The sequence below is a fragment of the Periplaneta americana genome, chromosome 14, assembly GCF_040183065.1.
Source record: "Periplaneta americana isolate PAMFEO1 chromosome 14, P.americana_PAMFEO1_priV1, whole genome shotgun sequence".
Lineage (NCBI taxonomy): Eukaryota > Metazoa > Arthropoda > Insecta > Blattodea > Blattidae > Periplaneta > Periplaneta americana.
The window spans coordinates 10,415,031-10,438,131 of NC_091130.1; the positions used below are offsets into that span (position 1 = coordinate 10,415,031).

The 23,101-nt window shown below is 36.5% G+C and overlaps 1 protein-coding gene across 2 annotated transcripts in view; it reads left to right on the forward strand.

Moving 5' to 3' along the window:
- Positions 1-23,101, forward strand: part of LOC138713136 (proton-coupled amino acid transporter-like protein pathetic) — a 104,787-nt gene that overhangs the window by 80,924 nt on the left and 762 nt on the right. For both annotated transcript variants that reach the window (XM_069844929.1, XM_069844930.1), the window contains 5 exons: positions 2,907-3,031; positions 4,504-4,588; positions 8,763-9,035; positions 12,830-13,008; positions 16,404-16,576. In XM_069844929.1, the coding sequence (XP_069701030.1) occupies positions 2,907-3,031; positions 4,504-4,588; positions 8,763-9,035; positions 12,830-13,008; positions 16,404-16,576 (835 nt within the window). The remainder of the gene's footprint in view (positions 1-2,906; positions 3,032-4,503; positions 4,589-8,762; positions 9,036-12,829; positions 13,009-16,403; positions 16,577-23,101) is intronic.

A 23,101-nucleotide genomic window follows, 5' to 3' on the forward strand; every position in this document is an offset into this window, starting at 1 on the left:
AATTCTTTCTCAGGCAATTGACTTTGAGTGAGGAAATGAGGTAATTAACGAGAAAACTAGAGAATTAACGAGACAATGTATGAATTGAAGAGAGAGTAGGTGAATTTACTGGTGAATGGGTGGATTGGCGAGGCTAGTGGTGTATTAGTGAGAATTGAATGAACGAACTTGATTAGTTAATTGTACGGGGGAATGAGTGAATTCACTGGAGAATGGAACGAATGAATTGACAGGAGAGTTGAGTCATTGAATTGACAGGAGAGATGAGTCAGTGAATTGACAGGAGAGTGGAATGAGTGAATTGACAGGAGAGTGGATGAGTAAATTGACAGGAGAGTTGAGTCAGTGAATTGATAGGAAAATGGAATGAGTCAATTGACAGGAGAGTCGAGTCAGTGAATTAACAGGATAGTGGAATGAATGAATTGACAGGACAGTTGAGTCAGTGAATTGATAGGAAAGTGGAATGAGTGAAGTGACAGGAGAGTCGAGTCAGTGAATTAATAGGATAGTGGAAAGATTGAATTGACAGGAGAGTTGAGTCAGTGAATTAACATGAGAGTGGAATGAGTGAACTGACAGGAGAGTTGAGTCAGTGAATTAACAGGAGAGTGGAATGAGTGAACTGACAGGAGAGTTGAGTCAGTGAATTGACAGAGTGGAATGAGTGAATTGACAGGAGAGTTGAGTCAGTGAATTGATAGGAAAATGGAATGAGTCAATTGACAGGAGAGTCGAGTCAGTGAATTAACAGGATAGTGGAATGAATGAATTGACAGGACAGTTGAGTCAGTGAATTGATAGGAAAGTGGAATGAGTGAATTGACAGGAGAGTCGAGTCAGTGAATTAACAGGATAGTGGAAAGATTGAATTGACAGGAGAGTTGAGTCAGTAAATTAACAGGAGAGTGGAATGAGTGAACTGACAGGAGAGTTGAGTCAGTGAATTAACAGGAGAGTGGAATGAGTGAACTGACAGGAGAGTTGAGTCAGTGAATTGACAGAGTGGAATGAGTGAATTGACAGGAGAGTTGAGTCATTGAATTGATAGGAAAATGGAATGAGTCAATTGACAGGAGAGTCGAGTCAGTGAATTAACAGGATAGTGGAATGAATGAATTGACAGGACAGTTGAGTCAGTGAATTGATAGGAAAGTGGAATGAGTGAATTGACAGGAGAGTCGAGTCAGTGAATTAACAGGATAGTGGAAAGATTGAATTGACAGGAGAGTTGAGTCAGTGAATTAACAGGAGAGTGGAATGATGAACTGACAGGAGAGTTGAGTCAGTGAATTAACAGGACAGTGGAATGAGTGAACTGACAGGAGAGTTGAGTCAGTGAATTGACAGAGTGGAATGAGTGAATTGACAGGAGAGTTGAGTCAGTGAATTGACAGGAAGGTGGAATGAGTGAATTGACAGGAGAGTTGAGTCAGTGAATTAACAGGAGAGTGGAATAAGTGAATTGACAGGAGAGTTGAGTCAGTGAATTAACAGGAGAGTGGAATGAGTGAACTGACAGGAGAGTTGAGTCAGTGAATTAACAGGAGAGTGGAATGAGTGAACTGACAGGAGAGTTGAGTCAGTGAATTGACGGGAAGGTGGAATAAGTGAATTGACAGGAGAGTTGAATCAGTGAATTGACGGGAGAGCGGAATGAGCGATTTGACGGGAGAGTGGAGCGAGTTAATTGACAGGAGAGTGGAGTTAGTGAATTGACAGGAGAGTGGAATGAGTGAACTGACAGGAGAGTTGAGTCAGTGAATTAACAGGAAAGTGGAATGAGTGAACTGACAGGAGAGTTGAGTCAGTGAATTGACAGGAAGATGGAATGAGTGTATTGACAGGAGAGTTGACGCAGTGAATTGACGGGAGAGCGGAATGAGCGATTTGAGGGGAGAGTGGAGCGAGTGAATTGACAGGAGAGTTGAGTTAGTGAATTGACAGGAGAGTGGAATGAGTTAATTGACAGGAGAGTTGAGTCAGTGAATTAACAGGAAGGTGGAATGAGTGAATTGACAGGAGAGTTGAATCAGTGAATTGACGGGAGAGCGGAATGAGCGATTTGACGGGAGAGTGGAGCGAGTGAATTGACAGGAGAGTGGAGTTAGTGAATTGACAGGAGAGTGGAATGAGTGAATTGATAGAGTTGAGTCAGTGAATTGACAGGAGAGTGTAATGAATGAATTGACAGGAGCGCGGAATGAGTGATTTTACGGGAGAGCGGAGTGAGTCAGTTTTCAGAGATTGAGTGAATTGACAAGTTAGTAAATAATTTGGCGATCGAGTGAGTGAATGGATGGATGTCCGAGTAACTGAGCAAGCCAGCGAATATTAGAGTGTGACTATAAATAATAGTAACAAATAAAATTGCCCATTTATGGAAAGTTATCAAAATGATTTTGCATGATTTCATTCTTGCACATCCTTCTTTTTCTGAGAGAGTTCATAATCATTTATAATTGCATAAAACCTAAACAACTACAGAAGGATTTATTTGGACAGTAGAGAGAAATATTATTTGTGCCTTCACCGTGTAAATGACTGAGATTCGACATGCAGTACTCCATTCTACTAAATATTGTTGTAAGAATGTTTTTCCAAGTACCAATATGTCACAGAATCCATTGCAGATTGAACCTTGCCTGATCTTTTAAATTAGAAGTTTTCAGCTGACTCAACTATGGCTGGCCTGGTATAATGGGGGAACGAAAAGATAAAAGAAACTTGAAATACTACTGATGTCTTTTGAATAACCAATTTTTCACAAGCAGGATATAATATCTGATGGGAGTCAGTGGTAATGGTTTTCTCCAAGTAACCACAAAGCACCAGTTTTTAAACTCTAATAAAATTTGCGGAGAGCGTTACCCTAATATTATCTAATTGCTTGTCGTGTTTCACAGCTTACCGGGGCCAAGAAGCTTCAAGAAAAGACTGGGAGCAAAACACCGCCTTCCTTTGCAGAGGCCGTGGAATTGTCTTTTAAAAATGGACCCCCGACTCTCCACAAATGGGCAAGAGCTGTGAGGTGAGAAGATAGTATGAGCGGATTGCGAAACGTCGTTGTGAGAAAAACGGCGATAAATACAAATTTTATGATTGGTGCTATGTAGTTTAGCATGCCTCAAAACATGCCGTTTAAAGGGTGTATATTATATACTGTAGGGGAGTAGTGGGTACAGTGAGACACAAAATATTAAGACATATGTATGCAAGTGATAATTCAAGTATTTTTAAAATCAAGTGCAATAGAAATAGACATTAAATCATAGAGTATAATAATACATAAACAAAAATGTTAATAGGTAAAGGACATAATATACAATGCGTGTTTGTCAAAAAAATGCAAATGTCTCACTGTTCCCATTCAGGAGGGTACAGTGAGACACCACAGTGGCTATTAACGGACATTGAAATGATTTACATTTATTTCAAAAGAAAGGAAAACTTGCTGTCTTTTTATTTTGACATGTTCTGTAGGCTTATTTAGAATCATTTTGATGTCTGACTTCGAAACCACTGAAACATCTGGAACATTTGGAAAAGTGAATTTTCCATGACATTTCAAACTTTTGCGAAAAAAATGAAATTAATTTTTGGTGACAACAAAGCTTATAATTATAAGAATTTAATTTAATTCTTTATTATTTTTTAACATTTTCTTAAATTTTGTGAATAACTTTTTATTCATGAAATCATTAAAACGTAATGTATCCATTATTTTAAGCTACAGTCCCTAAATTGGTTACTAGTATGTTCATTTTTAATGTTAGTTACCGGTAAATGTAATATAATTACAGTTTGTTTTTTGCAAATCATTGGTGCATGGGAACAGTGAGACGTCTCAGTGTACCCTTCAATGGCATGTCTCACTGTTCCCTTTACGCAGAGTTCATTTAAAAATGACGCCATCACTTCAAAATTAAAACAAGAAAGACGAAACATTGCCAAACACAATCTCAAATACCATAGTATTAGGTAACAAAACATTCATATTTATATCTCATTTGTATATCCAATATAACCTTCATTAAACACAAACCAGAATTTTACTTCTAGAGTGAAAAATTACGAATTATTTTTTTCATCACTCACCTTTATAACTAGAACCAAATCGAGTATGAAAATACTGTTACTTTACTCATGCAACATACAACTCCACTGTTACCAACTTCTGAACATAAAAATTTACCATCTAATAAAAAAATGTCTCACTGTTCTCCCTGTCTTACTGTACCCCCTTCTCCCCTATATCCTGATTCAGAACAAATCTGCAAATTTAATTCAATTAAAAGTGAAAAATATTATTTTTTGTCGTTTCGGTCATGAAATACAGGGAGTCCAAAGAAACGTCTTTCAAGTTAAATGCACTCTATTTATATTAGGCCTACACGTAGCATTCCGTGATGTGAAAGACGTTAGACAATTTAGCAGTTACTTTTCGCACTCACAATGGAACATAATAAGTATATTAAAACATGTTTTTGCTTTTTATTACAGATTGTGGACCAACATCTTCCTCTGCATTACACAGATGGGCTTCTGCTGTGTTTATTTCGTTTTTATATCCGATAACGTGAAGCAGGTGAATATGTTACGAATTTAGTGAAGTAATGTAAGTAGGCTATAGATAATATTATACAAAGAAAGATCTTACACAGGCTGAAAGGGGACTAAATAGGATTCTTTTAAGAGATGAACCAAGGAGGGGAGTCAAAAATGACTGTGATCATTTGTAGACTGGTTTTTATATTTATTCATTCATAATGTTTTGCCAAAGGGCAGGTCATCCACTGCAAAACCCAGCATTCTAAGTTTTTCCTATTTTATACTTTTCTCTTTGTCTCCTCATATGATCCATATATCTTAATGTCGTCTATCATCTGATATCTTCTTTTGCCCCGAACTCTTCTCCCGTTCACCATTCCTTCCAGTGCATCCTTCAGTAGGCAGTTTCTTCTCAGCCAATGACCCAGCCAATTCCTTTTCCTCTTTCTGATCAGTTTCAGGGTCATTCTTTTTTCACCCACTCTTCCTTCGTTTCTTATTCTATCTGTCCACTTCACACGCTCCATTCTTCTCCATATTCATATTTCAAATGCTTCTAATCGCTTCTCTTCACTTCGTTGTAATGTCCATGTTTCTGCCTCTCTCCCGAGCGGGCTCGGGTTCAAATCCTGGTTGGGATAAGTTACCTGGTTGAGGTTTTTTCTTAGGTTTTCCCTCAACCCATTAAGAGCAAATGGTGCGTAACAATAGGCGCTGGACCCTGGACTCATTTCGCTGGCATTATCACCTTCATATCATTCAGACGCTAGATAACCATATACGATAAAGCGTTTTAAAATAAACCACAAAAAAAGTTACCGATATTTAATGAAACAACGGCCAAACCGTCAATGTTACACAAATGATAAGGGACAAATTTTTAGGTATTTGCTCTATAAAGTCCTTCAACATCACTTCTCCAACGTATCCCATATTCCTAGAATACGCATTCCAAAATTAATCTGAAAACCCCATCGACAAGAGATCATAGTGATACCTAGGCCCGATTGTATAAACCATTTAATCTTAGATCAGAGGTTAAATTGATCCTTGTTTCAGCTGAACTTGGAATTTTGTGTTGTATAAAGTCTAATCTGAGATTAATTTGTCTCAAACTAAAGTCAACTTTGACTGAAGAAATTTCTCCGATTAAGTTAGATGATCCAAGTTCAGTTATTACTTTTCTGTTTGAAATATACGAGTGACAGATTGTGCAAATAAAATATCCATTATAATTAATATCAATAGATATGATAGGTACATTTATATATATATATATATATATATATATATATATATATATATATATATTTCTTTCAATTTCTTGCCTTAATACACAAACAATCTTATATTTTATAAGGCTCTATCGTGTTCAGCAGTATCAAATAACATAACCTATAATTATATTATGTTTATAACAATCATTAATTATTAATGGATATGATAGGTACATTCATAAATGTTCAATTTACTGTATTACTAAACGAAAATTGTCGTTTTATAAAGCTTTATTATGTTTAGCAGTATCAAACACCATAACATGTTAACAACTCGGAGAACAGTCAACCTTCTTCTTATTGTCCGCCATTATTTACATTGCACAAAAAACACAGTGTCTCCAACAGAGTATACGGAAAGTCGCCAAAAAGTAGTTGTAAAGTCGGTAGATTTCTCATTATCAACAAAGAAAGATTAAATTTTGTCACTATTGGGGTGCTTAAAAGGTCACTAAATCCCTATTTAAGCAATATAAAAGTTAAAAGAAATTGTTGTTGAAAAAGAGTTAAAGTCGCTAGATTGGCAACACTGAACAAACTTGTATAACATGGTTCGCGCATCACGTATTTCACCTGTTTATGCGATGTTGCCAGATCCTTTTCACGTGAACTTAGATTGCATTTGAACCTAGGTAATTTGATCGCAGAAAAGTTTTATACAATAGAAGAAGTGTCTGAACTCGGTTCACTTTTCGATCTACGATCAAAGTTGATCTTTAGTCAGGGAGTTTTATACAATTGGGCCCTAGTCTTTTTTTTAAGTCACTGTCCTGATCCATCTCTCAAAAAGAACCCTACTTAGTTTCCTTTTGCCGCTATCGGCGTAGCTCAGTCAGCTAAGGTGCTTGCCTGCCATTCTGGGGTTGCGCTCGAGTTTAGGTTCGATTCCCGCTTAGGCTGATTACCTGGTTGGGTTTTTTCAAGGTTTTCCCCCATCTGTAAGGCAAATGTCAGGTAATCTATGGCGAATCCTCGGGCTCATCTTTCCAAATACCATCTCGCTATCACCAATTCTATCGACGCTAAGTAGTTGATATAGCGTCGTTAAATAACGAAGTAAAAAAAAGAAGTTGTAAAGGAGACGAAAATTTCTTTATAAAAATGAGTCACCTTTCTCATATTTCGTTACTTATTACCGTACAGCGGATTTTCGTTCCCTATACAAGTCTAGACTCTTGGCTTACGGAGGGAGCATAGGAATGAGGTCAGTAACATCCCTGCAACTGCCATTCAGTATCGGGACCGAAAATCGTTGCCCGCTTATTGCTTTTTGAAGGAGTCAAATATATATTACATGGTTTGAAGACCGTTTTCATAATATAAAATTTATAGATAAGTTAACTGCAACCATCTGCAAATTAAACTGCGAACCAACACTGTTTGAACTGCAGATTATGTGGCCTAGTCGGAGAGAAAAGAATCAGCTTAGGACAGAAGTGGAGGCTAAGAGAATGACTACTCCTCTAGGAATAATACTTAAGGACATAAACAATCATTAAGTGGGTCACACTTGACCATCTGCAAAATTGGACTAAATCTCTTAGGCATAATACAGGGTGATCTATTTGGGTATGGATAAAATAAAAACACCGTAAAACATTTACTACTAAACTTTATTTGTTGAAACTTTGTGCATACAACACTGAAAGATGGGAGATTCCTCAGAGCTCAACATGACCCCCATTGTGCACCCTGCACAACTCATGACGGTGATGCAATTCAGCCCATGTCCGTTGTAACATAAGAGGGGTGATTTGTTGAAAAGCTTGAGTAATTTTTACTCTCAGATCATCAATGTTCCTGGGTTTCTGTGAATAGACAATGTCTTTAACAAAACCTTACACGAAGAAGTCAGGAGAGGTTAGATCTGGGAAGTTTGGGGACCAAGCCAAGAGATAGCTGCTTCTCGTACTGGGTTTCGCCTGCGATCTCCTGCATTTTTTCTTTTTTTTAACACAGAACCTGTTTCTACAAATGTTCGATACCACAACATTATGAAATCGTATTTAGATACATTACGCACACCGTACTCACGTCGAAATTCCCTTTCAACTCTTTTAACACTCTCTAATTCAGCATACCAAAGAACACATTGTGCCCGCTGTTGATTTGTAGTAGCCAATATTCTCATCTACGATTTTAATTTGCCTTTTCAGATTATGCATTGTTGATTGTTATATATGGAAACTCTCATATTTTAATCATAATATAACCAACAAGAAATTCTTCCTACTATTATAATAGCTCCAAAATAATAAATATTATCCATACCCAAACCGATCAGACTGTACTTGAGAAAATAAAACAATCATGAAGTGGGGAACATTTGGCCATTTGCGAAATTGGACTACACCTCTAGAAGTAATACTTGAGAAAATGAAACAATCATGAAGTGGGGAACATTTGGCCATTTGCGAAATTGGACTACACCTCTAGAAGTAATACTTGAGAAAATGAAACAATCATGAAGTGGGGAACATTTGGCCATTTGCGAAATTGGACTACACCTCTAGAAATAATACTTGAGAAAATAAAACAATCATGAAGTGGGGAACATTTGGCCATTTGCGAAATTGGACTACACCTCTAGAAGTAATACTTGAGAAAATGAAACAATCATGAAGTGGGGAACATTTGGCCATTTGCGAAATTGGACTACACCTCTAGAAGTAATACTTGAGAAAATGAAACAATCATGAAGTGGGGAACATTTGGCCATTTGCGAAATTGGACTACACCTCTAGAAATAATACTTGAGAAAATAAAACAATCATGAAGTGGGGAACATTTGGCCATTTGCGAAATTGGACTACACCTCTAGAAGTAATACTTGAGAAAATGAAACAATCATGAAGTGGGGAACATTTGGCCATTTGCGAAATTGGACTACACCGTTGGTAAGACTTAGAAAATAAATGTGTGGTCTGTTGGCAGGTGATGGATTACTACGAGGTGACGCTGGACGTCCACGTGCACATGGTGATCGCACTCATCCCCATCATGCTCTCGTGCTGGATTCGAGACCTGAAGTACCTCGTACCTGTATCTCTAGTGGCCAACGTCTTCATGACGGTTGGGATAGCTGTAACCTTCTACTTCATCAGTCAAGATCTCCCCTCGCCTTCGGAGAGGGAATACGTCGCCTCCTGGACCAAGATCCCTCTGTTCTTCGGCACTGTCATCTACTCTTTCGAAGGAATCGGTTTGGTAAGGATATTCTCATGTTTCAGTAATTTTTATATACAGTAAGTTATTGTCTCTCAGTGAAACGTACAGCAGAGTCCTTATAGGTCAATTTCTGTCAGATGCGTTTCCAATTCACTGCGGGCTAAAGCAGGGTGATGCACTATCACCTTTACTTTTTAACTTTGCTCTAGAGTATGCTATTAGGAAAGTCCAGGATAACAGAGATGGTTTGGAATTGAACGGGTTACATCAGCTGCTTGTCTATGCGGATGACGTGAATATGTTAGAAGAAAATCCACAAACGATTAGGGAAAACACGGGAATTTTACTGCAAGCAAGTAAAGAGATAGGTTTGGAAGTAAATCCCGAAAAGACAAAGTATATGATTATGTCTCGTGACCAGAATATTGTACGAAATGGAAATATAAAAATTGGAAATTTATCTTTTGAAGAGGTGGAAAAATTCAAATATCTGGGAGCAACAGTAACAAATATAAATGACACTCGGGAGGAAATTAAACACAGAATAAATATGGGAAATGTCTATTATTATTCGGTTGAGAAGCTTTTGTCATACAGGCTGCTGTCAAAAAATGTGAAAGTTAGAATTTATAAAACAGTTATATTACCGGTTGTTCTGTATGGTTGTGAAACTTGAACTCTCACTTTGAGAGAGGAACAGAGATTAAGGGTGTTTGAGAATAAGGTGCTTAGGAAAATATTTGGGGCTAAGAGGGATGAAGTTACAGGAGAATGGAGAAAGTTACACAACACAGAACTGCACGCATTGTATTCTTCACCTGACGTAATTAGGAACATTAAATCCAGACGTTTGAGATGGGCAGGGCATGTATGGGCGAATCCAGAATTGCATATAGAGTGTTAGTTGGGAGGCCGGAGGGAAAAAGACCTTTGGGAGGCCGAGACGTAGATGGGAAGATAATATTAAAATGGATTTGAGGGAGGTGGGATATGATGATAGAGACTGGATTAATCTTCCTCAGTATAGGGACCAATGGCGGGCTTATGTGAGGGCGACAATGAACCTCCGGGTTCCTTAAAAGCCAGTAAGTAAGTAAGTAAGTTAAATTATAACATAGAACAAATTATGGGAAATTCTTATTAAAGAAAGGAATTCCTACACATCTTGTAAAAGTGTTAGAAAGTTTGATTCTGGTTAGTAAATTAACAATTTAACAATGGAATGGGGTTTATAGCCTGCATTTAGCATATTAATTTCTCTCAAGCGCGAGAAAATGATCATGTAGTTGAAAATTAAACCGCTAGATGATGCGAATATACACTCGCCATTATGCGTCGAGCGAGTGATGCTTCATACGAATGAAAAACATTCGTGACATTTGCCCCACTGATGGGGTAACTAGACACGTTATGGAGCTAAACTTTTAAGCAATGAATACAAATTAAGCAAATCATTATACCACAGAAGTGATGTGTGGGGAAAAAGTTTATTACAGAACGAACATGAATAAATATTTAATTTCGTTGCTGTCAGTTATTTTTCTTCTATTGTTTTTATTTTGGAACCAGAGAGACAATTTAATATGGTATTTATTCTTGTCTTATTGTATTTTTGATGCAAAGAATAAAAAAAAAATATTTTGACGGTGATTATTGGTATAAACCCTGTGATTATATTATTGCAGAATTATTAATAATTTTGGTAGGGTGTGTTTTAGTATCTATTAGCAGTAAATGACTACAATTTCAACTCAATGTGTGCTATAATAAGTGAATAGAGTGTACCTAATCACATACATGTGTGAATTTATATAAAAAGATATATTTAAATTTTAAAAAAATTATTTCAAGGTGAAATATTTACTTCAAAGTAACCATTCTTTTTGTGCAGAGCGATTTATATAGAAATAATACTTTTCTTTCTTTATTTCTCTCTTTCTTTCTTTCTTTCTTTCTTTCTTTCTTCCTTTCTCTCTTTCTTTCTTTCTTTCTTTCTTCCTTTCTTTCTTTCTTTCTTTCTTTCTTCCTATTTTCCTATCTTTCTTTCTTTCTTTCTTCCTATTTTCCTATCTTCCTTTCTTCCTTCCTTTCTTTCTTTGTTTCTTTCTTCCTTTCTTTCTTTCTTTCTTTCTTTCTTCCTTTCTCTCTTTGTTTTTTGTTTGTTTGTTTGTTTGTTTGTTTCTTTCTTTCTTCCTATCTTCCTGTCTTCCTTCCTTTCTTTCTTTCTTTCTTTCTTTCTTTCTTTCTTTCTTTCTTTCTTTCTTCCCGAATGATGCTAGCCACAGTTTGTTATACCTCAAACGTAGAGTATCTTTGGGCGATTACTAACCTCTATAACAAATGTTGAAAATTCTTTATTTATTCGGCTGGAATTTCAATTAATGACCAGTTTTTAACGTCAAATTAAGCAGGAGTTTTGATTCCCTGTCACGAGATGCGCAGATGTTTATTCTTTATTCCTTATTGTTGGCAGCTGTTTTCGACATTTTGTTTTAGTCACTGAAAATGCAGTAGACATTAAATCAACGGCTCTTCCTTGTGAAGCTATACTGGATTACGAATTCAATTACAGCTACTCAAAGGGCATACCAGAGAGAATTTGGTGTTCGCAATCCTCCCAAAAGAAACACAATACTGGGACTGGTAAAGAAATTGGAAACAACTGGATCTCTAAAAGAATAATAATTTTGATGACAATAAATATAAAGAGTAAAGAATAAACATCTGCGCATCTCGTGACAGGGAATCAAAACTCCTGCTTAATTTGACGTTAAGAACTTGGCATTAAGTGAATTTCCAGCCGAATAAATAAAGAATTTTCAACATCTGCTATAGAGATTAATAATCTCCCAACATTTGAGGTATAACAAATTGTGGCAAGTATCATTCGTTTTGAAAGAAAGAAAGACGGAAGGAAGGAAGGAAGAAAGGAAGGATGGAAGGAAGGAAGAATGGAAGGAAGGAAGAATGGAAGAAAGGAAGGAAGAAAAGGAAGGAAGAAAAGGAAGGAAGGAAGAAAAGGAAGAAAGGAAGGAAGGAAGAAAAGGAAGAAAGGAAGGAAGGAAAGAAGGAAGAAAGGAAGGAAGGAATAAAGGAAGGAAGGAAGGAAGAATGGAAGGATGGAAGGAAGGAAGAATGGAAGGAAGGAAGAATGGAAGAAAGAATGGAAGAAAAGGAAGGAAGAAAAGGAAGAAAGGAAGGAAGGAAAGAAGGAAGAAAGGAAGGAAGAATGGAAGGAAGGAAGAATGGAAGAAAGGAAGAATGGAAGAAAGGAAGAATGGAAGAAAGGAAGGAAGGAAGAAAAGGAAGAAAGGAAGGAAAGAAGGAAGAAAGGAATGAAGGAAGGAAAGAAGGAAGAAAGGAATGAAGGAATAAAGGAAGGAAGGAAGAAAAGGAAGGAAGAAAAGGAAGGAAGAAAGGAAGGAAGGAAGGAAGAATGGAAGAAAGGAAGGAAGAAAAGGAAGGAAGAAAGGAAGAAAAGGAAGGAAGAAAAGGAAGGAAGGAAGAAATGTGTTATTTCTATATAAATCACTCTGTATTTTAAAGCGTAATGTGTATACACACATCACTAAAATATGAAGGGGCTCTGGTAAATAGATTATATTTATGACTACTTGAAGATAGGCAATTTTTACCATTATCTTGCATGCGATAAGAAGTAATTCCCCTTAAATATCTAAACAAAAAATTCATTATAAATTTGATTGCTGAGAAACAATGAGAGTTCCGAATAATAACACATTAAAATGCTGTATTTCTGAAATGTGAGATAGTGTAAGCCTTAGTAATTAATTTATTTGTAGTTGGTAGTTACACCTTCATTCTGATTGCAGGTAATTCCACTACAAAACGAGATGAAGAAGCCAGGACAGTTCACATCTGCATTCGGCGTTCTCAACATTGGCATGACTATTGTGTCAATTCTACTCATCACAATGGGGTTTCTGGGCTACCTCAAGTACGGAGACGGCGTGCTGGGCAGCCTCACGCTGAACCTGCCTCAAGACGACGTGTACGTAAATATTCTCGAGAAGCCTACTTGAACTTAACATTCAGGGTCTAGAAATTCTCCCTTTTTCTTTCGTACTTCATATACATTTATTTTTTGTATGACTTGAGGCTTTCCCGGCGTTTGATGTAGAATAACTCTTCTCGGGTTCTCAGCCAGGTGAGTTGGAGATTAGCTTCCAAGCTTTCGACGGCTAGCTCTGCCATCTTCTTCAGAGACGAAGTGATGTGGGACCACGTCTAGCCGGTGTATCCCAGGACTAGGAACTAGCTCCTGATTGGCCCGCAGCGGGAAGCCCTACTTTTGCATATATACCGGCTAGACGTGGTCCCACATCACTTGTCTTAACTGGGCTAAACAAAATCCCTCCATAACCTTATCTACTTTTGTTGATCGATGGAAATCTAATAGAGCCAATTGGCTAGTATATATCCATCGATTCATAGAGTCATTCAACCTAAGAGCCAACTGGCTAGTCTCTGATATTGAGACAACTCATCCTGCCTAAGGTTTTTCCGTGGTTTTCCTAAGGCGCTAAGACAAATGTCGGGATGAGCCCTAAAAGAAATGGGCCACGGACCTGCTCTCATATCCCCATGAATCCCCCTAATTAACAATCACATCTCTCCCCCCTCTTCGCAATTGAGCCATCATATAGCCAAATGGCTGGTCTCGAAATTGAGACAAATCAACAAGGCTCATGACCTCCAACATAATAGCCAAATTGGCTAGTCTCTTATATGAGACAACTCATCCTGCCTAAGGTATTCCGTGGTTTTCCTCAGGCGTAAGACAAATGTCGGGATGAGCCCTATAAGAAATGGGCCACGGACCTATATGCCCTTCCCCATATATATTCCACCTTTCTTATAAATTATGTATGCCCTATTTCAGATAATATTAATAGTATATTAAACATACGAGGTCACTCAATAAGTCGCAAATTGAAAGGACAGGGACCTCTCAAATTTCAGTTTAGATTTCACGGCGCTTCTTCCGACGGCCTTCACCTGCTTTGTCATCGAACAACAGATGACGGCGTCTTGCCATCCAAACGGCACACACCAGCCAACTCCTCCTCGCCCCGTTCCGTGATCAATTGATCAGTCTCAGCCCCCCTCGCGTATGTGGTACCTAAGAGGTTACGTCCAATTTCGGCTTCCCCTTCAAAATTTTCTAGAGCTCCTTCAGGGGAGCAGCGTAACCCGGAGTGAGACTAGTGGCCAACAGGCTTGGAGCTCACATATTTAGTTTTGTACAGCCCCCAACCCCTTGCAAGGACGCGTTTTGCGTACCTTTTAAATTTTCCTCCCAATTCTCCTTCGATTTTTCGATTTTTTTTTCGTCCCACATCACTTCGTCCCTGAAGAAGATGGCAGAGCTAGCCGTCGAAAGCTTGGAAGCTAATCTCCAACTCACCTGGCTGAGAACCCGAGAAGAGTTATTCTCCATTTATTTTTTATTTATTTTTTATTTTTATTCTTATTTTATTTTTGTTTTTGTTTTTTTTTTATTTATTTTTTTATTTTTTATTTTTTATTTTTTTATTTTTTATTTTTTTATCTTTTTATTTTTTATTTTTATATTTTTATTTTTTTATTTTTATTTTTTTATTTTTACATTTATATTTTTATATTTATATTTTTTATTTTTATTTTTATTTAATCTGACAGGTTTAAGGCCATAAGGCCTTCTCTTCCATCCTACCAGATAGCACATATAAATACAAAAAAGAAATACAGACGCTGATGAAAATAATACAAATTAAATTAAAGCCCTATAGAGGGTCAACAGGGTCAAAAGAACACTATAGAGCTCTCATCGAGTTAATACAAGAAAAAAAAGAAAGAAATTCAGAGAGAGCAATGATGATAATGATTAATAATAATAATAATAAGAATAATAATAATAATAAATACATTACATATATTTCTGTAGCATCAAATATTGTTGATTTCACATGTCTTACTACTTCATTCTACAATTGGTAATTCAGTGGGTTTCCGTGAGTTTCATAAAATTGTGAACATAGGAGGAGAAAGAACTATTTCATTGGGATGCACAATAATATGATAAAGTAAGCTAGCTAAGTCAAAACTACGTACTAAATATATGGTGGAGAACAAAAGAAACAGCTTAAGATGCCAAATACAATTCAAATATTGAAGTGACTGATGAAAAAATATTGAATGTTATTAAGAATTTTAAAAATCGTGAATCACCTAGTGTCGATGTTATAAGGAATGATATTATTAAATGAGGGGGAAATAAACTACATTGAAAACTTTTAACGTTAATTGGATTAATTTTTAATTATGCAAAAATACCCAACAATTGTAAGCTAGCCATAATAATCCCAATATTTAAAAAGGGAGACAAACAGATACTCCAAAATTATAGGGGTATTCATCTTTTAATCCTTATATTCATAAAGTATCCTATAGGATGCAACAGGTTTAAGGCCCATTTACAATGAAAATTAAACATAACCGTAACATAAACACAGAAGTTTGCGGGCAGGTTATCAAATGGGATCATTCACAATGATTCACATAAACACTGACATTAACATTACCGTAAGACGTTAACATGAAAGTTTGCAAACTCCAAACTTTCATACTTATGCTTACGTTATTTTCAAACAGAACACAATCGTGGAGCGCTGAAGTATACGACAGAATATGAGGAAATGGCGTCGTTATGTTTCCATGGTTTCAATTTTCAGTTCTGTATCTGTATTTATAATACAATTTTATATTTATACTTATAATAAAATTGATACTTTTTTGTTAATAAAATATGAAACGTAACTGGCCGCATATATCGATTGTAACAATGACAGCATCCATGTATAATAAGGAAGGCTGTAGAATACCATATAAACTGCAGTTTTACTATTATGTGTAGTAATTTTATTAATGTTGTAAAATAAAAGTATACGAGTAATTTATAATCAATTCATATTAAATAATAACATGAACATATTATAAAAGTCGTATTTATATGTTCTTAAAAAAGTAATCTGAGGAAAATAGCTTTCAAACTCGCCATGTTTGCTAGAGTTCTCGGAAAACGGTATAATTTTGTATCGGCATTTGTTTTGCAGCCCATTGTACATGTAATGCAATACTATATCACGCCAACATTGTTTTCGGTGAACCCTTTTAAGCCTAAATGGCTGAATTGGTAGATGGCAGCATATAGCTGAGTCAATATTTGTAATTAAAAACTAGTTGTAAAGCACAATAAGCCCATTAGATGTTGCGCAGCTAGTCTTCAGACCCTTCCCCGTATGAAAAAAAAAATGTAATTTTCGTGATACTCAATTTTGTTGAAATTGTTGTGATTCTGTCGTACGTATCATCATGTCCTTAATGTGGTGTTTTGTATGTCCGCAGTCTGGGGCAGGCGGTGCAACTGACCATCTCCATGGGGGTCCTGTTCTCGTACGCGCTGCAAATGTACGTGCCCATAGAGATTATTTGGCCCCGCATACTGGAGCGGTGGGGCCCCTTCAAACATCATTCCGTCACTGAGATTATCTTCCGGAGTTCTCTGGTCCTCGTTACATGTGAGTAGGAATCCGCCACTGACACTTTGTGTCTGAACTGGATGAGTGAGTACCCAGGAGGCTTGAAAATGCCATCAAGAAATGGATGTACAGTAGAACCTCAATTATCCGTGGTAATGAAGGGGACGGACTGAACGGTTGATCGAAAAAATCGGATAATCCGTACCATGAAAAAATTTGTAATTTCCTCCATGGTCTTGTATTTAACTCGCTAGGTAGCGGATCAGAAGTTCACTAGTTTTAAGTCTGGTTGTCAACGACGGGTTTTAAGGGGAAAGGAAGCCATTTGTAATGACTGTCTCAGGAAAGATAGGAATAAAGGAGGTTTCATGTTGTAGATTTACATATTTTTTACACTTTATCCTTGTTTATTTTATTAAATAGCGCAGTTGTAATTCCAGTCTCGTATTCTGATGCGAGATGAGCCACAGTTTCTCTTTCTCAAACCATTCAATTATTTCCATTTCTTTTCGATACTTAGCACAACACGTTTTCTATTAACATCCGTGGAAGACTTTTATATACAAGTTATATTACAGAACGGCAATTCCAACAGTAGACAATGCTGTGTAACGATAGAGGCTTGTAATATCACTCTCTAGCAAAAACATAATTATGTAGAACCTACTAATATGTACAAAACAGTACTTCATATAAGTTATTTATTTCTGAAGAAAAAAAGATCGAAAAATAGACAGTTGGATAATCCATCAATCGGTTAATAGGGTGACGGATAATCGGGGTTGTACTGTATTTGTATGTAATTACTTGGGCTTGGATTTCTATGACCTAAAATCCCTGGAAAATGTATGCATTTATCCCCTAAAACACCAAAATATAATGTAAAATCTTGGAAATATGACGCAAAACAAATTCAATATTGTTAAAAAATTTACGAGTATATTGCCACGCTGCATATCTCTAAATAATTACGTAAACAAACTACATCGTAGATACCATCTAGTACATACAATCACGAAGTTTGAGGTGACTTTTTGTAATTCTCGTGATACAATGCTCCAAGCGGTTAGCAACTGAGAGAACTAGGAACAATAGACTGTGCGATAGTAGCGATCTAGTGGCTAGCAACTAAAGTTCAACTGTAATTGGATGCATATTCCCTACGTATTGAGCTTCGTGACTGTATGTATCGGACTGTAATGTTACTGGCATTCTTCACAATAATATTCATTCTATTTTAAGAGAAACATATGTTATTTGGCGACTAAAGAACAAAACTAATTTTATGCTCGACCATGCCGAAATGTAGTAATTATACACCTGGTAGTAGTCCTTTAATGGACCTCATTAAAGTACACCTATTCATTAAAGTTCAGGTGTTCCACCAATCAGAAAGCACCATTGTAGCAATATGAAAGCGCAAGTATCGATTATTCTCGGATATGCAATCGAAAAACAAAGCGAAAAGTCACGAAGGCTGGAAATCCAATACTGTCGCAGAAGGTTATGTTCTGTTACTATAATAATCAGCGTTAATTGTAAATAATATTCAAATAAATTCAATTTGTCATCTCGTTTTTCAATTCTAAATCAATTTCTAGGTTATATCAAGACTAAACTTCATGCTATTCTCTAGATTATATCAAGGTCAATGACATTCGTGCCTCGGGAAAAATCAATACTTTCGCGTCTGCGCACATCTCACAATTCAAGTCAGTTCCGCTCCTCACTTACATAACCATAACATGAATACTTATGAATAATTTCAAGTTAGAAATATGGTCGAGAATAAAAAGTCGTACGAAACTTGCCTATAATGGTAATTAAGACGCTCGTATGAAAATTATGAAACTTGCTTGCGCTCGTTTCATAAACAAACATACTCGCGTCTTAATTACTACCATTATAGGCTCGTTGCATAATGTACTATTGTGGGGCAATAGTACGTAATTGTTCAATTTCTCCTTCGATACGATACACGTATTACAGCCCATTATACCTTTATGGGCTAAAACATTTATTTAATTGGCAACAACTTATCTTCAGCTTGTTTTGCTTTAATAACAACTCCAGAAGGAAATTCGGTTTCAACATATCCCGACATCATTTTCAACATAACAGAACATTGTTTATTAATATCAGAGATTGATAACTTAACAACAAAGAAATAATAGCATCATGCATGGCCTCCCTTAACGAATAATTTTTATTCTACGTATTCTTTTTCTTTCTGGTATACACACTTCCTAGATACCAAAACAAAACACGCTAAACAAGACATACAAACACAAAGCGAATTTCTAATTTTAAACTCTTATCAAAAAGTTTTAATTTATTCAATTACGGACTAGTGCAGTGAAAACCTGCCTTTGGGCAGAAAACTATGAAATGAATTGAAAATATACCTTTCTACTGCGGACCCCTTCGAATAAATTATTACTCGCGAAACGATGGCATAGGTTGGGAACCGCCGTTCTAGTTAACAGCATTGAGTTCCCAGTTCACTTGACAGATGGCGGGCGAGTGATAACTGGCTATGTACAGAAAGTTTATTTCTGATCCACATGTTGAAGTTCAGACTATGAGAAGCGAAAACAAAATAAATTATAAGATACTCACAACAAATTAGCGATAGCCGAGTGGTGGATTAATAGATTAGAGACGACTGACTTCCATCGAAGTGACGAGGGTTCGATTCCCGGAAGTGCCAGTGAAGTTTATGCTGGGGCACGTTTACTTCGAATATTTCGATTTCTCCTGCAAAAGAAATTAACGCCGGCTGCTATTCTTTTATTGGTCTTTGAATAGCAACGATCTCAGTGGATTTTATTGTTTTCTGTCTGTTGGCGAGATATCGAGACAGATTTGTTATGATGGCCACAAAATCTTGTTTAATTTTAGAATATAACTTTTTGTCTATCCAAATGTCTTGTTTCTCCCTCAATTATTTAACACTTACAGCTATAATTAATGGTAATGGTGGTAATGGTGGTGGTGGTTTGTCTGTCTGTGTATACCAATTCAAGGGCTCCCTGCAAAAACGAGGTAGCTCCACTTTTACAAAGTTGTGAAAAACTACAAAAACCATTCAAATTTTAACTGAGCTTTTTTCCTTTTTCAGAGTATGTCCTAGATACCAGGAGCTTCATTTTATCACTCAATAATTTATTATAATCAGCTATTTATGGGCGTAAAATATAAACAAATAATGGAGCTACCCTATTTTTGCAATAAAATTGGATATAATTAGCAACGTTTTGCACTGCACACATATTGTGCGAATACCATAAATGCAACACAAGACATACATACATACATACATACATACATACATACATACATACATACATACATACATACATACATACATACATACATACATACATACATACATACATACATACATACATACATACATACAGGTTGAACTGTAAGTAATGCCATTAATTTCAGGGGGTTATTCTTTGAGATATTTAAAACAAAAAATGTTAAGATTTCCTGTATACGAATCGTTTGAGACCCATATCACTGTCCTACCATGTTGCAATCCGGAGATATACTGACTCGAAGACGCGTGACTGAGCGCGAATTAACGAAAAATGATGGACGTTCCCTCCGCTTCCCGCGCATGCGCGTAAATTTTGAAGTGTTATTGTTGTTATGTGCTTGTATTCTTCGGTAATCTAAGTCAATTTTCGAATTTTGGCTATCGGTTATAATTTTTTTAAATATTATCTAAAGTTCATCTAGTCTGCTTTAAAAAAAACTAGAATTTATAAAACAGTTATATTACCGGTTGTTCTGTATGGTTCTGAAACTTTTATTCTCATTTTGAGAGAGGAACAGAGGTTAACGGTGTTCGAGAATAAGGTGTTTAGGAAAATATTTTGGGCTAAGAGGGATGAAGTTACAGGAGAATGGAGAAAGTTACACAACACAGAACTGCACGCATTGTATTCTTCACCTGACATAATTAGGAACATTAAATCCAGACGTTTGAAATGGGCAGGGCATGTAGCACGTATGGGCGAATCTATAATTGCATATAGAATGTTAGTTGGGAGACCTGAGGGAAGAAAACCTTTGGGGAGGCCGAGACGTAGATTGGAGGATAATATTAAAATGGATTGGAGAGGGGTGGGATATGCTGATTGGATCTGAATTAATCTTGCTCAGGATAGGGACCGATGGCCTTATGTGAGGAAGGCAATGAACCAATGGGTTCTCTAAAAGTCGTTTCTAAATAGTGCTTTCTGAAGTTCTATAACCCTTTTTTGTTCGTCCAACTTTTCCTAGAAGCTACCTCCAGTGAAACCGATTTTAAAGATTATCTGCGTTAATATGCGTCACATCTAGAGAAATAGTCCGCGCGTGTGGAGTAACGGCTAGCGCGTCTAGTCGCGAAACCAGGTGGCCCGGGTTCGATTCCCGGTCGGGGCAAGTTACCTAGTTGAGGTTTTTTCCGGGGTTTTCCCTCAACCCAATATGAGCAAATGCTGGGTAACTTTGGGTGTTGGATCCTGGACTCATTTCACCGACATTATCACCTTCATCTCATTCAGACTCTAAGTAGCCTAAGCTGTTGATAAAGTGTCGTAAAATAACTTATTAATAGACTTCGTGGAATTGCCAGGAGAATCGTAAGGTTTACTATGCACGCGGTATAGACTGTATGAGAAGGGGGCGTGCAACGGATGGAGTATGCCTCTGATGTAAACACTGAGCAGTATACTGCGGTTACAATAAAACCTGCATCCTGCATTCAAGAAATATAATGAATGATCATTGAAGTAGGAAATGTCTAAACATGTAAATACACAATTATTTTGTAGTGAGATATATTAATTCTTAAAATTTAATGTAAGATACTCACATCATCCTTGAATATGTGCATTGAAGGGAAGAGTTACGTACATTTTGAGCGACTGCAAAGTGAACCTCCGATGGTCACTCAAACAGTTTTTATATTGGGAAAATGTACGTTCAACATCACACGATGTAATACGTGCATATTTGAAGAACGGAAAGTCACTACTATTTAGTACACCAACTTCAGACATCTGTCGTGACCTGATGGTACATCATTTATAATACGAAGTTGTCAATAGACAGAATTTTTAGCAATAATGTTTCTCAACTTAACATTTCACGTTTTCTGAAATTATTGAATTGTTATTTTGGATAACGTTTTGTCATACTTTATACACTATATTAAGGGCTTCTATGAGTTGTACTGGCTGCGGGGGTAAGGGTATTCCAGGGGCAATTGTTTGGAACAGCAACACTCTCATTGTAGTATGTTTGATTGAATTCTTGTCTGCACTGAACAAATGTTAAGCTTTGACTATTCCAACCACAGTAATGCAAAAACAAGTGCTTACATACTGTAGCTGTAGCTGCTCTATCTATTTGGACTGGTCACATCTCTTAACATGAACTGCTTATACAGGGACATCATTTTATTTTTACTAACATTTCTGATATTAACCTGGCTATACCTTTGGATCAACGGTTGCTGCCCCCTTCCACGACTGGAGTTCGATGGCGTAAAATACAAACAAATCACTTTACTAGGTATAGGAGGGAAGAAAAGTAGTTCATCCATTTACGTAAACTTGGTTTCCCTTATTTTTGGTTTACAAGACCAATATTTTTATTAAATTATTAAAACTAATGAAAATTGATAATTATATTCTAAAAGTTTTTTTCTAGCTGATATATTTTTTCTTTGATGTCTTTTTGATTTCTATCCTTTTTCATGTGTTTTTCATGTGTTTTTGTAATATATAATGTATAGGAAATATCACGATTTTCAGTTTTATAATTTTCATTAGGTTTTTGTTTGATCAGAATACAGTACTGTATTAACAATGAGTGTTTTTACCTACGAACTGAGCTGTCCATGTGGACGTATTCATTATGCAGTGTATATTATACTGTCTACAGCACATTAGCGTACAATATAGAGAATTAAGTTAAATTGAAAAATAATCATAACATGGATATTTAAACACATTTTTCAAAATGGTGGCGGTTCATATCGATACAGGCTTCAGTTCTAATGTGTGTAATTCCAATTACCAGTTTCGTCCTTCATACTAGTAACTCATGTTGAAATAATTCTGTACATACTCTATAAAAGAGTACCTTACGTACTGTAAATTCAATCTTCACTTCTGTCCGATCCGAAAAGATAAAATTACTCAGACATGCTATCTACTGTCCGTCCAAGTGGTTATGTCGCAGGATCGTAGAAAGGAGGGAATTTACGTGACAGTTAATTACTTAACGAGGCCCTTTTGTTTAAATTATTTTAAAGAGTTGTATGGGTATAATATTACGTAGATGTCCAATTCCTAACAGAAATTAATGTTCTCAGAAAAAGCTAAGACAGCCCAGCCACTAGCCTTTACAGAGAGGTGAATAGAAGCTGGTAGGGAAAACCGGAATGTGACGTAGGCAAATTGATGACAGTATCTGTGCGAAAATGGTGCAATATTGAAAGCTCTTTCGTCATTGGAAAACGCGAACATATTTTTGGAACGTACTGTGACGGCAAGGCTA